Below are 14,896 nucleotides of genomic sequence, written 5' to 3'. Positions count from 1 at the left end.
AGGCATTCACCGGGGGAGAAAAGAGTATAGTCACCAAGAGACGCGTACAGGTATGCTCAAAACAGCTTTATCCACAATCGCTCCAGACTGGAAGCAACCCAAATGCTCACCAATGAGGAAAATGGATGAATCATGAAAAATGGGTACCCAGTGGTTACAATAAGAAAGGAAAAAAATCTAATTGTTTGCAAGGATGTGGAGCCTTTGGAACCCTTGTACACTGCCAGTAGGAATTTAACAGCTGCTGTGGAAAACAGCCTGGCAGTTCTTCAAAAGCTAAATATAGACTTACCATACGACCCAGCAATTCCACTCCTAGGTACAGACCCAAGAGAACTGAAAGCAAGTTCAAGAAAAACTTGGACAGGAATCTTTACAGCAGCACTGTTTGCACGAGCGGAAAGGTAGTAACAACCCAAATGTCCATCAACAGGTGAACGGACAAGCTGAATGTGCTGGGTCCACAGGAAGGAATAAAGTGGTCACATACGATACAACACGGATGCACCTTGAAAACAATATGCTGAGTGAAGAAAGCCAGAGAGAAATGGTTTCGTGTTGTACGACATAGGTTCAGAACAGGGCAATCGACAGGGACAGAAAGCAGATTAGTGGTTGCCAGTGGCTGGGAGGGAGAGGGTTGGGGAAGACAGCTAAAGAGTATGGGGTCTTTTAAGTATTTTGGAGCTAGATGCTAGTGAGGGTCATCCTACATTGTGAGTGTCCTAAATACCCTGAATTATACACTTTAAATGGTTAAATAATAAGTGCATGCTTAATCACTCAGTTGTGTCTGACTCTTTTTGACCCTTTGAACTGTAGCCCACAAAGCTCTTCTGTCCATGGGATTTTTCAGGCAAGAAAACTGGAATGGGTTGCCATTTTCTTCCTCTAGGGGATATTCCTGACCCAGGGATTGAAGCTGCATCTCCTGTGTTTCCTGCATTGCAGGCAGATTCTTTATCTGCTGAGCCATCAGGGAAGCCCCTAAAATGGTAAGTAATATGTTATATTTATTTGATCACAATATGAAAAGAAAGAAAATATACTTGGGAATACTACATAACCACGAAAAGGGACAAATGCCTGTTCCACACACATGAGGAGCAAGAGAAGCCAGAACCAAGAGTGGATACCCTGTGCAATCCCATCTCTGGGAAGTTCAAACTCAGGTAAATTCACCAAAGTGATGACAGTCAGATAAGTGGTCATCTTGAGGGAGGGGAGAATGAACTGGAGTGTCCAAGGTGGTGCAGCAGGGGCTGGAAATGTCCTAAACCCTGACCTCCATCAACCTCCACTCCTGACATTCATGAACTTGACCATGTCTATGTTCAACCTCAATAAAAATGTTAAAAAGAGAAAAGAATTGCCAGGGGAAGGAGATTAAAGCATCCAGCAGTCCTGACGGATGAGGGTTTTCCATTTACCCCACAATCTCATCACTTGATCCCTCTGAAAAGAGGCATGGAGCTGGGTGGGGACAAAAGCAGGAGGGCAGTGACTGGAGTCTGTTGCCTGGGATTTCAGAAATGGTCCCCAGATGCTTCTTTCATCTCTTGGGAGATGCTCCCCCTACTCTTCACATTAGGGTCTCCAGACTGAGGGACATTCTGGGACAGGAAAACCTCAGGACTCCAGAACACTCAGAACATCAGGTCCCAGATGCCTTGGCAACTCAGAGCCCTTGAAGACCCACTAGAATGAACACTAGGGCTTCCCTGGTAGCGCAACTGGTAAAGAATCCACCTGCAATGCAGGAGACCCCGGTTTGATTCCTAGATAGGGAAGATCCACTGGAGAAGGGATAGGCTATCCACTCAGGGATTCTTGGGCTTCCCTGGTGCCTCAGCTGGTAAAGAATCTGCCTGCAATGCAGTAGACCTGAGTTTGATCCCTGGGTTAGGAAGATCCCCTGGAAAAGGGAATGGCTACCCACTCCAATATTCTGGCCTGGAGAATTCTATGGATTATTCCATGGGGTCACAAAGAGTCAGACATGACTTTGCCTCTTTCACTTTCAGAATGAACACTACCCATCATAATTCACAGCCTTGGGCAGAAGAGAGAGCATAGACTTCCCGCAGAAGGTCCCAGGTTCCAGTCCTGACCTGATCAATCAATACACATGAGTGAATGGTGGATGAAGGAGCTTTTCCCTCCCGTTTCACACCATTTATCATGCACTTCCCAGATGCTCAGCTTTGTCCTGCAAAAAAACTGGGATCCCAGAGAAATCTCAGCCTGGTCTGGGCTCCAACAATCTCCTATCCTGCTGGGGGAGATAGACCCTGACACAGACGCTCCCACTGTCTTTACTGTTGAGAGCAATAATAGAAGAAATCACAAGCAGTTAGCAAACAGGGAAGGGAGCCAAGGGGGAGGGACTAGGATAGAGGAAGGATGCCAGGGCCATAAAGAGAGAGGAAGTGGAGCACTCAAACCTTAGACAGACGGCGCGTGGCCAGCGACTGTTATACACTGACCAGGGAGGAAGCTGGACTGAATAGATAACGAAGGGCAGTGGGAGGTTAATCCTTCTTGGCAGATCTTTTCATTCGTCTTGGTTGGTTTTGTATACCTCCAAAGATGGGGAGCTAACTCCCGAGGGATGCAACCCAGCCCTTCCTAGGCATGATCACCTGTCAAGAAGTGTGATGCAACATGATTTTTCAAGTGGTGGTCACCATGGGTAAAAAGGCTGAATGCAATGGACCGGGGAAGGAGGGTTACCCATGTGAACCAGGCAGCCAGTCCCTGTCGCAGGCTGGATCTGGAATCAGACCCACCTGAATCTCTCCTCTACCTCTTATGGGCCTGGTGACTTCATCTCTCCAAGTCTATTTCCTCTCCATTCCTGCGAAATGACTGTGCCCACAGCCTACTTCATAACTACCAACTTCATAGATTTATGCATATCTTCAATGAGCAAAATGCCCTGCAAACTGTGGATGCAGAATAACTGTGGTGCCCTGCTACAGATCCAGAGTGCTCTAGAATCTGTTTCAACTTCCTATGTACTTTCCTAATCTCTAAACTCTGCACAGGCTCTAACTTATGCCTCACATGTCATTATCCCATAACCCACACCTGGCAAACTCCTACGCATCCCTCAAAGTTTCCCTTCTTTTCTCTGTTTAAGCCCTGACCTAGGGAACCGGGACCATCTGGGACCTGGTTCAGATTGGACCCACTGAGATGTGCTGTGAGTTTCTGGAGGGCAGAGATTCCAATTGGCAAGTAGTAGGCACGCAGTAGTAGTGCCTTCTTGGACGAGGAAATGGCAATCCACTCCAGTGTTCTTGCCTGGAGAATCCCAGGGACGGGTGAGCCTCGTGGGCTTCCGTCTATAGGGTCGCACAGAGTCGGACACGACTGAAGCGACTTAGCAGCAGTAGCAGCAGCAGCAGCAGCAGGCACTTGCTGGATAAATGAGTGAGACAGTGAATGAATGAATGAATGACACAGTAGTCATTTGAGAGAGGTGCCCAGAGCCGAGATTCAAGACTCTGCTAGCGCTTCCGAGCCTGTATCCGCAGGTCCCACAACCGCAGAGGGCGCAAGGGGGCAGATAACGAGCGAGGAGGGGCTTCCGGGAGGGGTCTTCAGCCCTTCCGGTCCGGCCCCTTTAAGGGGCGGGGACAGCAGGGCGGGCGCTCGGAGCGTCAGGGCGGCGCTAAGATGGCGGCGACGGTCGCAGGGTCCGTGGCGGCCGAGGTCCCCAGCTCGCTGCTGCTCGTAGTAGGCGGCGAGTGCGGGTGCCGGGGGCTGCTTGCCTACGTGCTGGAGGAGCTTGAACGAGGTCGGACCGGCCCGGGAACGCGGTGCCGGGGAGGCGGGAGCGGCCGCGCATCTCGGCCTGAGAGCCGGAGGATGGGGCGGTCGGGGCGGGGGCCGGCCGGATCGGGGGCGGGGGTGGCCCGGGCCCCTACCCTCTTACCGTTAGACGCAGGGCGCAGGCAGAGGCTATGGGCGCCCGCGGAGGAAGCAGCGTTCGGGGTCGGGCTCAGCTGCTCCGCCTCGAGCGTGGTGCAGACCGGGGAGGCGACACGGGCCCCGGCTTTGGGGGCGCACGCGATTGGGCGGCATGGGCAACGGCTCCGCTTCCCGCCCTCCGGGCGCGCCTCGATTCCCCGGCTCTTAGTAGCCTGGACGTCCTGGAGGGCGGAGCAGGGATAGGGAGGTTGGGCCCGGAGCCCCGGGGGCCACTTTCCGTAGCTCCATGAGGAACTGCTAATTGGGGTGTGGGCGGGTGCGGCCTGCTTAGGGGATTTGGCACCTGAATATGTGAGTCATAGACGCACCTGCAAGATTCACCTGCAAGCACTTGGCACGGTGGGACCGGCGGGCGTGGTGCACCCCACACCGTGCTGCTTGGAGGGCATTCATCCGTCATCCTCCATCTCTCAGATCGTCAGCGCCTGTCCTCCACGGCCAGTAAAATAAGATGGCAGCACACAGCTCATGGGTTTGGGGAGTGTCACCCCGCAGGGCATCGAGGGTAGCGCGGGGACCTCTGGCAGGTTCAGACCTGCCCTCTCAGGACTAATGGTCTGTTGGGGTGGGGGTGGGGCAGGGAGATGGATCAAGTTTTAAGCTCAGATGGTTTCAGGACTGTTCCGGGGAAGATGCCAAGGGCTGAGAGGACCTGAAGGATGGGAAGGCAGGGAGAGGGGCTTCTGGGCAGTGGGAACAGTTCCTGCAAAAGCTTAGAGGTGGAACCTGTGCGTGGCAGGGCTGCGGATCAGTGAAACCAGTGGTGCGGGTGGGAGGATACTGAAGGGGACAAGATGACTGTCTAGGAGGTGGGGACTTTCTTGCTGAGGTCCTAAGTCTTTGTAAAGTGCCCGAGTTTGGGGGTTCCTTGATGGTGGATGCAGTGAGATCCAAAGGCACACTGGATGGTTCTGAATCTCCTGGCCTTCATGTGCGGGGGCAGGTTGGGAGAAGAGGGGGCTGTGGTGGCCCTTGCCTGCCCTCTGCTAGTTATTGAAATATTCTGGGAGCTGGGGAGCCCAGCTGATTTCCTATCTTCCTTTCCCGCCCACCCCACCAGGCATCCGGTCTTGGGACATTGACCCTGGCGTCTGCAGCCTTGATGAGCAGCTCAAGGTCTTCGTGTCCCGGCACTCAGCCACCTTCTCCAGCATAGTGAAAGGTGAGGCTGTGAAAGGTGACCCTGAGCCCACTAGCTGCTCCCCTTCTGTTCATTCAGTGGGCGGATGTTCGAGTGCTAGCTGTGTGCGTCAGGGATGGCTGTAAACAACAACAGTAATAATACAGCTGATATCCACTGAGTAAGAGCAGGGGCAGGCCCTGAGCCAGCACTCACTCCCTCAGTCATCAACTCATGAGGTCAGAACTTGCATTTTTGTTCCCATGTGACAAATGAGGCTGTGTGGTATGGGGGACAGGGAGACCTTTGAGGAGGCTCTTTTTAGATGAGAAGCAGCTGGTGGGGAGGGTGGAGGGAAACACCCAAGCAAAGGGACAAGACATTTGGAAAGTGAGGGGCTGGTGCGTGTGGGCGGGGCCTGGCAGGGACTGGGTGTGGTTTATGGCTGTGATTCTTGCACAGGGTACAAGTAAGTGCTCAGTAGATGGGGAGCTGAGAAAGCAAGATCGAGGAGGGGGTTGGGACTCTCGGGCAGCCCTACATGGCCCGTGCTCCCTGGGGATTCTGGAATGACTGGGGTGAGCAGAGTAGCTGCTGGGGGGGCCTGGGTGTTGCCTAGCTACCCCCTGCTCAGCTGGCCTGTTGAGTCACCTCCAGGCTGCTTTAGGAGGGGAAGGAAGTGTCCGTCACCTCATTGTCCCAGCGGTTCCTGGTGGCTTCCTGACCCTCACTGTATCGGATTGGGGAGGGGTGGAAATCTCATCTGTGCTGTGTGACCTTGGCAGCCACTTCCCCTCTCTGAGCCTTACTTTCCCTGCCTGAATGGGGCAGTATCCGCACATGATAAGAAGCCTGTGATAAGCTGATAGAGGATAAGGGTTCAGATCCCAGAATCAACCCCACTCCCCTCTCCATGACCCATGAGGCCTCCCTGCCCTCGACTCCCTCTTGCCGCCCCTCGCTCTAGCCCCTTCCTGATCCTTGGACACCGAGAGCTCAGTTCTGCCTCAAGGCCTTTGCCCATGTTGTACCTTTTTCCTAGTGTACCCCCCTTGGCCTTCCCTGGGCTCAGGCTCCTTGATTATAAAATGGGGTGACGATGCTGTCCCCCACAGGGCTGACAGCTGCAGTTGGGTCCTGCCAGCAGCGGAGGCCTTGTCCCTGCTGTCTCCAGCATGTGGCCTGCCAAGGCGGTTTCCTGTTCTTGCCTCATCCTGACCTGCAGCTCTATCTCATGTCTGTTAATCTCTGGATGACCCCCTGGCTGGAGGTCCTGGGAAACAAGAGTCCTGAAGGGACTCCCGGCCACCTAGGATCACCCAGTGAGGTGGGATTTGACCCTGGCGCATGTGGCTCAGCCCTAAACTCAAAGGGCCTGGTTCTCCCACAGGCCAGCGGAGCCTGCACCACCGTGGTGACACCCTGGAGACACTGGTCCTCCTGAATCCGTCAGACAAATCCCTGTGTGATGAGGTAGGAAAGGGAAGGCTTCTGGGGGGAACTGGGCTGCTGGGACCGGCGCCATCCCCTGGCCCCAATCTCCAGGGGCCCCTGACTTCGTCTGCCTGAAATTCTCTTCCTGCCACCCAGCAGCAACAAAGTCTCCCCTGATGACTCCAGCCTCGATTTAGTCCCTCCTCAGAGCTGCTGATGGGAGTAGGGGGAGTCAGAAAAGGCTGGAGCATGGGCATATTGAATGGGATAGGGAAGGGCTGGAGTGTGGGAGGGCAGAACCCAACCGGTGTTTTTGGGTCTCGTGTGTTCCCTTGGGCTGGGCCCTGCTAGTTGTCTGAACTGACTTTTTAATAATTTTAGCTGTGGACATCGGCACTCTTCTTTCAGTTTCCTATGAGATAGAGCCCTCTAGAGATCCTTGTACAGGTTGATGCCTTTGATCAAAAATGCCCTGTTTTGCTCCCTGAGGAGGCTCTGGTGGAAACAGCCAGACACAGTCCCCTCTTCCCTATGGCACCTGGGCTGGGCCAGAGGGAAATGTGGGCTTGGGGGCCCAGACAGACTTGGAGGGGGCACTGGAGCTGGGCTTTGAATGGGCAGGAGTGGGCAGGGAGGATGGGGGCCAGCTCCAGCCGGAGGCCCACAGGCTACCATCCTGGCTTCCAGTCTAGTACTAGCCAGGCCACTTGGGGGACAGATTGTTGTGTTTTGGTCACTAAGTTGTGTCCAACTCTTTGGTGACCCCATGGACTGTAGCCCACCAGGCTCCTCTGTCCATGGGTTTTCCCAGGCAAGAATATTGGAGTGGGTTACCCTGTCCTTCCCCAGGGGATCTTCCCGACCCAGGGATCAAACCTGTGTCTCCTGCATTAGCAGGCCGCCAGCCCTGGTAGGGGTGGTTATACATAGATCTGGGGCTGGGGACCACCCCAAAGAGGGGTGCTGGCCATCTCACTGCCTGGAGTAGGGCTTTGAACACTCTCCCCATCCCTCAGCTCCGGAACCTTCTGCTAGACCCTGCCTCTCACAAGCTGCTGGTGCTGGCGGGGCCCTGCCTGGAGGAGACAGGGGAGCTGCTGCTCCAGACCGGGGGCTTCTCACCCCGCCACTTCCTCCAGGTCCTGGGGGACAAAGAGGTGAGCTGCACCCTTGCCACCCTGGGTCTGAAGCCTGGCTCATCCCCACTGGGCTGAGCCGCCCAGGTGACCTACTGCCCCCCTCCCCGAGCTCTGTCCCTTCTTGCTGTGTAGGGTGATGGTGACAGCATGTACTGTCAGGCTCAGCCCCATGGCCCACTGCAAGGTGAGGGCCTTTAGATCAGATGGTGCAAAGGCTCCAAGTGGCACCCCAGATTTTAGGTCCTGTCTGGGACACAACTGGATGGGGCCCGTTCTGACCCCTTGTCTGAGCAGGGCAAATGAGCAGAAAACCCTGGGAAACCATGTTTTCGTACTGTAGTGAGTGATGTAGTGATGGTAAGATAAGGCCAGTAGACGGAGGTGGGGGTGGGGGTGTGTATAGAAAGTCTCCCTGGAGGGAAGTGTGCTCTAGGGTGTGAGAACAGCATGTGCAAAAGCCCAGGGGCAGGGAGCGTGAGAAGGTGGGGGAGGGCAGGAGGGGAACAGGTGGTGAGACAGGACCATGGGCCCTGCTGGGCTGTGGGGAGAGCTTGGTTTTGTCCCGAGGGTGACAAGGGCAGGCAAAGGGGCTTAGCTTTCCCAAGGGGCTGGGTGTTTCCTGGCTCCAGGTAACCCCTTAACCATTTCCCCTTGTTCAGATCCGGGATCTCCTGGCCTCCACACCCCTGCCTGCAGAGCCGCCCAAGCTCACCATCACCTGCCCGACCTTCGGTGACTGGGCCCGGCTGGCCCCCGAAGTGCCCGGCCTGCAGGGCGTGCTCCAGCTGCGGTTGAACCCTCCGGTGCAGCTGCCGGCTTCTGAGGGCCTGCGCGAGTTCCTGGAGTACGTGGCCGAGTCATTGGAGCCGCCCTCCCCCTTCGAGCTGCTTGAGCCTCCGGCCTCTGTGGGCTTCCTCAGGCTCGCCCGGCCCTGCTGCTACATCTTCCCCGGTGGCCTCGGTGATGCCGCCTTCTTCGCTGTCAATGGCTTCACCGTGCTGGTCAACGGCGGCTCCAACCCCAAGTCGAGCTTCTGGAAGCTGGTGCGGCACCTGGACCGGGTGGATGCTGTGCTGGTGACCCACGCGGGCGCCGACAGCCTCCCAGGCCTCAACAGTCTGCTGCGGCGCAAGCTGGCGGAGCGCGACGAGGCCGCTGCTGGCGGGGGCTCCGGGGACGACCGGCTTCGCCGGCTGATCTCCCCCAACCTGGGCGTCGTGTTTCTCAATGCCCGCGCGGCTGCCTCGCGGCTGGTGCGTGGTGAGGATGAGGCTGAACTGGCCTTGAGCCTCCTGAGCCGGCTGGGCATCGCCCCTATGCCCCTGAACCGAGGGCCGCTGCCTGCCGAGCCCACCGTGCTCTTCCAGAAGATGGGCGTGGGCCGGCTGGACATGTACGTGCTGCACCCGCCCTCCACCACCACCACCGACCACACCCTGGCCTCCGTGTGTGCCCTGCTGGTGTGGCACCCTGCGGGCCCCTCCGAGAAGGTGGTGCGTGTGCTGTTCCCTGGCTGCACACCCCCTGCCCGCCTCCTGGATGGCCTGGTCCGCCTGCAGCACCTGGGGTTCCTGCGGGAGCCGGTGGTGACGCCCCAGGACCTGGCGGGGCCTCGGCGAGCTGAGAGCAAGGAGAGCGTGGCCTCCCGGGACAGCTTGAGGAGAGAGGGCCGCGTGACAGTGCCCTCCAGGCCCACCCAGGAGCGCCCTGGGGTGGCCCGGAAGGACTCCCCACGGACTGAGGCCCCTCGGAGGGCTGAGAAAGAAGCCAGGCCCTCCCGGGAGGTGAAGAAGGACCCCAGACCCAGTGCCCCTCGCACCCAACCCCGGGAGGTGCGCCGGGCATCCTCCGCCGCCGTTAGTGGCAAGAATGTGGGTGCCCAGGTGGCTCCCAAGCCCCGCAGAGCACCCAACACACCCCGCCCAGGGGTCCCACCAGCTGAGAATGGGCCCCGCAGCCCCCCCAGCTTCCGGAGCGGAGAGGCCAGCCCCCCGACAGAGGCCTGCAGCTCCCCGGCCCCCCAGCTCGTGGCCACGCCCAGCCAAGAGAGCAGCCTGGATCTGGGGCTCAGCCCGGCAGGGGAGGAAGGTGGCAGCTTAGAGGAGAAAACCCTGGAGCTGCTGTTGGCCGCCAGCACCCCCCAGCCATGCACACCCTCGCCCGCTGGGACCCAGCAGGGCCCAACAGAGAGCAGTGGGCCTCTGTCGCTGAGCCCCCTGCGGGGTGGGGAGCCTGGGCCGGATGCCTCCCCTACAGTGACCACGCCCTCGCTGCCCGCGGAGGTGGGCTCCCCACACTCCACGGAGGTGGACGAGTCCCTGTCCGTCTCCTTTGAGCAGGTGCTCCCGCCGCCAGCTGCAGCCGCAAGTGAAGCTGGGCTCAGCCTCCCGCTCTGCGGCCCTCGGGTGCGGCGCTCGGCCTCCCCGCATGACGTGGACCTGTGCCTGGTGTCGCCCTGTGAGTTCGAGCACCGCAAGGCCGTGCCCATGGCGCCGGCCCCCGTGTCCCCCGGCAGCTCCAATGACAGCAGCGCCCGGTCGCAGGAGCGGGCGGGCGCTCCGGGAGGTGCCGAGGAGACACCGCCCACATCCGTCAGCGAGTCCCTGCCCACCCTGTCTGACTCGGACCCCCTGCCAGCTGCCCCTGGCACTGCTGACTCAGACGAGGACACGGAGGGCTTCGGGGTCCCCCGCCGTGACCCGCTGCCTGACCCCCTCAAGATCCCCCCACCGCTGCCCACCCCACCTAGTATCTGCATGGTGGACCCGGAGATGCTGCCTCCTGAACAGGCCCGGCTGAAAAGAGGTGGCAGCCGTACCGGGAAGCCCCTTACCCGCCCCAGCTCTGGCACTACTACCCCCAAAGCCACTCCAGTGACTGCTGCCAAAACCAAGGGACTGGCCGGTGGGGACAGGGCCAGTCGGCCACTCAGTGCCCGCAGCGAGCCCAGTGATAAAGGAAATCGGGCACCCCTGTCCAGAAAGCCCTCGGTCCCCAAGACAACCACTCGAGGTCCATCCGGTAAGTACCTGTGGGCCAGAATCCTGCAGTGGGTTTCCTGTTGGCAGTGTGGTCTCAGCCACACCCACCACCCTCTCTGGCCTCTGTTTCTCCTATAAAATGGAAGCTTTGCCCTAGCTGTCTTAAGCACTTACAGCTCTAAGGTGCTTGAGCAGTATCGTCAGTGGAAACATCATCCCAGTGAGTACATCTGTGGTGGTGATGTTTCCAGTAGCCACTTGAAACAGAAACCAGTGAAATTAATTTTAATGGTACATTTTTATGAAACTCCTTTGTGTCCAGGGTTCCAAAACCACCTCCAGGTTTGATGATTGGGTAGGAAGATTCAGTATGTGGTCATACTTGTAAATGTATCACAACAAAAGGATACAGAGGAGGACCAGCAAAGGGATGCGGCCTGGGGAAGTCTGGGAAACCAGGCATAAGCTTCTAAGTTCAGTTGCTAAGCCATGTCTGACTCTTTGTAGGAGCTTAGGAACTGCAGCACGCCAGGCTTCTCTGTCCTTCACTATCGTGGAATTTGCTCAAACTTAAGTCCATTTTGTCGGTGATGCCATCCAGCCATCTCACCCTCTGTCGCCCTCTTCTCCTCTCAATCTTTCCCAGCATCAAGGTCTTTTCTAATGAGTAGGCTCTTCATATCCAGTGGCCAAAGTATTGGAGCTTTAGTTTCAGCATCAGTCCTTCCAATGAATATTCAGGACTGATTTCCTTTAGAGTTGACTGGTTTGATCTCCTTATTATCCAAGGGACTCTCAAGAGTCTTCTCCAGCACATAGTTCGAACCCTGGTGGAATTACGCATCACGTGCTGGAGTCCCTGATCTCCGAGCTGGGACGGCATGTGTGATGTGCCGCCTTCCAGGGCAGCTTAGAGACTTGAGGGCCCGGGGTTTCTACTGGTGCTGGCCGTGCAGGCACCTGCCTCACACACGCACTGAAAAGGCTTCCTGGGTCCAAATCTTGGACACCAGCTGGGGGGCCCAACATTCCCCTGCGTGTTGACACCTCTGCCTGGAGAGAGAATCCCATTCCACAGGCAAAAGGCTCAGTCCCACAAGCACCCTCCACTCCAGGCGCCAGGCCCAGTGCAGACTGTTGCCTGTGCTTCTCACTGGCTGCAAATCAGGGGCTCCCGCGACCCCTTTCTTCCATTTGTTAATATGCCAGAGCAGCTGACAGAACTCAGGAAAACCCGTGTACTTACTGCTGCTGCTGCTAAGTCGCGTCAGCCGTGTCCAACTCTGTGCGACCCCATAGACGGCAGCCTACCAGGCTCCTGTGTCCCTGGGATTCTCCAGGCAAGAACACTGGAGTGGGTTGCCATTTCCTTCTCCAATGTATGAAAGTGAAAAGTGAAAGTGAAGTCTCTCAGTCGGGTCCGACTCTTAGCGACCCCATGGACTGTAGCCTACGAGGTTCCTCTGTCCGTGGGATTTCCCAGGCAAGAGTATTGGAGTGGGGTGCCATTGCCTTCTCCAGTGTACTTACTAGATGACCATTATATTATAAAAGGCTCCTAAAGAATACAGATCAACAAGCAGATGAAGAGATACCTAGGGGGAGATACCGCACAAGGGATTCTCTTTTCGCACAAGCCTTGGGGCCCTGTGTGGTTCTGGTTCCCTGAGGTGGGAAGCTCTGAAAAAGGGCTAGAAAACTTGAGGGTTTTATGGAGGCTTTATTACATAGTAACGATTGACTGAATCATTGGTCAGTGGCTGTTGGTTCAGCCTCCAGCCACGCCCCTCCTCAAAAATCAGGGGCAGGACTGAAAGTTCTGACCCTCCAATCAAGTGATTGGTTCTCCTAACAACCAGCCCCACCCTGGGCTGGGGTCCAAAGTCATCTTCCTTAGCCAGACCCGGTTGTGATGGAAGAGAGTTTCTGAGGAATAACAAGACACCCATTTTACCTCTCCGGCCCGAAAATATTTTTTGGAACTGAAGACCAGAGAGGAAATATAGCAAAAGATGCTCCCATTGCTCTTATTGATCAGAAAATTCCAAGAGTTTGAGAGCTGTGAGTTAGGAACTGTGGATAAAGACCGAGTGTATCTGAGCAAGCTCCAGGAGTTGGTGATGGACAGGGAAGCCTGGAGTGCTGCAGTCCATGGGGTTGCAAAGAGTCAGACATGACAGCAACTGTACTGATGCCTGAGAATGACCAAATGTATGTATTTCTCATAAATCACAGTATTGCAGTCTACCCCCTGGTGGAACAGATCCCTTAAGGCAAATGACACCCTGTTTTTGTGGATGGAAAATGATTAATCAAAAGTAGCGGAAAACCATGGGTCCCTGTTACAGACTTAGATTTGGGGTCACATTTATAGAACAGATACAACAATAGTACCAACACCAATAGGCCTGACATTTGCAGAAATCAGTGTGGGATAAGGGTTGATTTAAAGAAACGTCATTGCTGCTTGTACCTTACAGTTAATTTGTACAGAACTATTTGGCACAGAAATAAGCTGGTGATTAGCTAAATCCTCTTCCTCCTCAGCCCAGTCATTTTCCACAACTGTTGCATCCTCAGGAGACTTAACTCAGGCCCTCAATACGTTTGATCAATACGTTACTGGGGAAGCCGCTGGCTCTCACGCTGGCTCAGCAGTAAAGAATCTGCCTGAAGTGCAGGGGGCACAGGAGGTAAGGGTTCTGTCCCTGCTTTGGGAAGACCCCCTGGAGGAGGAAATGGCAACCTGCTCCAGTATTCTTGCCCGGACAATCCTGTGGACGGAGGAGCCTGGGGGGCTACAGTCTGTGTGTGCATAGAGGTGAAAAGAGTCAGACGTGCTGAGTGAACACACACACATGCAGGGCACTGAAGCAGTTGAAACTTACCAATGCCAGGGTTATACCATATCAAAATATGGCCAGGGTACAATTCTGTTTCATTACAGAACAGATCAGTGAGAACTATGGAGGTATTCACTTTGCCTTCCCAGCAACATCTGCCTTTGCCCGTGTACCAAATGTTATTAAGGATAGAGGTGGTAGCATTTGACCATGATTCACTTAGCTCTGAATTCCAAGGTAACCAGGGACAAACTCGCAGGCTTGTACTGAGTCTGTGTTTTACAGCAGGGCCCACCTCTCCTATAAGGAGAACATAAGTGGCATTTAGGTTATTCCTGTCCCTACTGGCTGTGCCGCGGGGTATATTTTATTTCTAGCTTTCCTGGAGGCGAGAGCAGCCTGGGTGCATCTGTGTAGATCGTTAATGCCTCTAGAGAGCTTCTCTAAGCTTGAAGAGCCGTAGCATTGCCATAAGTGTGTGTACCCCAAGCCTCAGTAGCTAGAACAGAGGGCCACTTGCCCACTGGCCACTTCAGCCTCTGTTCATATTGAAACAGTTAAGAGGCCTTGGGCTTGTTAGATCAGGATACAGCCCCCTTCCCAGCGCTGGGTTCTAGCATATCCAGCATTACTGGCTGAATCTGCCTGACCCACTCTGCTTCTGCCTTATTCTCTTCCCCTGGTCCAGAAAGATCCCCTGGGGTAGAAAATGGCAACCTGCTCTGGTAGTCTTGCCTGGAAAATCCCATGGACAGAGGAGCCTGGCGGGCCACAGTCCACGGGATCACAAAGCATTGAATACAACTGAGCAAACACAGACTGACTCTCTCTCCCCCCAGGCTGGCTCCCATCCTTCGCCTTCCACCTGGAAGAGAACTCCCCTTGATCTGCCTATTCTAGTTTATCTTTTTCCTCTGAATGCTGCTCCTCATTAAAAGCAAATTCCACTTGTCCTCAGATCCCCATTAGCACCTGTTCACCCTCAGACTCTGGCTTGTGGGCCAGCATTATTGAATCCACCAGGGACATTGATGCCACTGCATATTAGTGGCCTAGGTGCACTTAGGATGCGTGTTTTGCACCCCAAAATTTTGGATCCCCCAGACTAGAGTTAGATGCATGGTAAGCACACCTAGAAAGAAAGAAAGTGAAGTCGCTCAGTCATGTCCGACTCTCTGCAACCCCATGGACTGTAGCCTACCAGGTTTCTCTGTCCGTGGGATTTCCCAGGCAAGAATACTGGAGCAGGTTGCCATTTCCTTCTCCAGGGGATCTTCCCAACCCAGGGATTGAACCCAGGTCTCCCACATTGTAGGCAGATGCTTTACCATCTGAGCCATCAGGGAAGTCACCTAAATGTGGTTTAATCTAGCTGGAGCCTGC

At 55.6% G+C, this 14,896-nt stretch overlaps 1 protein-coding gene across 1 annotated transcript in view; it reads left to right on the top strand.

Annotated features, from left to right (window-relative positions):
* Positions 1-3,643: 3,643 nt before the first annotated feature.
* Positions 3,644-14,896, top strand: part of MAP1S (microtubule associated protein 1S) — a 31,842-nt gene continuing 20,589 nt past the window's right edge. Inside the window, exons 1-5 of the mRNA XM_069590628.1 lie at positions 3,644-3,802; positions 5,057-5,158; positions 6,507-6,589; positions 7,567-7,707; positions 8,349-10,710. Coding sequence (XP_069446729.1) covers positions 3,682-3,802; positions 5,057-5,158; positions 6,507-6,589; positions 7,567-7,707; positions 8,349-10,710 — 2,809 coding nt within the window. The 5' untranslated portion in view covers positions 3,644-3,681. The remainder of the gene's footprint in view (positions 3,803-5,056; positions 5,159-6,506; positions 6,590-7,566; positions 7,708-8,348; positions 10,711-14,896) is intronic.

This window comes from Ovis canadensis, chromosome 5, assembly GCF_042477335.2.
Source record: "Ovis canadensis isolate MfBH-ARS-UI-01 breed Bighorn chromosome 5, ARS-UI_OviCan_v2, whole genome shotgun sequence".
In the NCBI taxonomy this organism is placed as follows: Eukaryota; Metazoa; Chordata; class Mammalia; order Artiodactyla; family Bovidae; genus Ovis; species Ovis canadensis.
The sequence above is the reverse complement of the archived record's forward strand: the minus strand, read 5'-3'. Positions and strand labels throughout refer to the sequence as shown.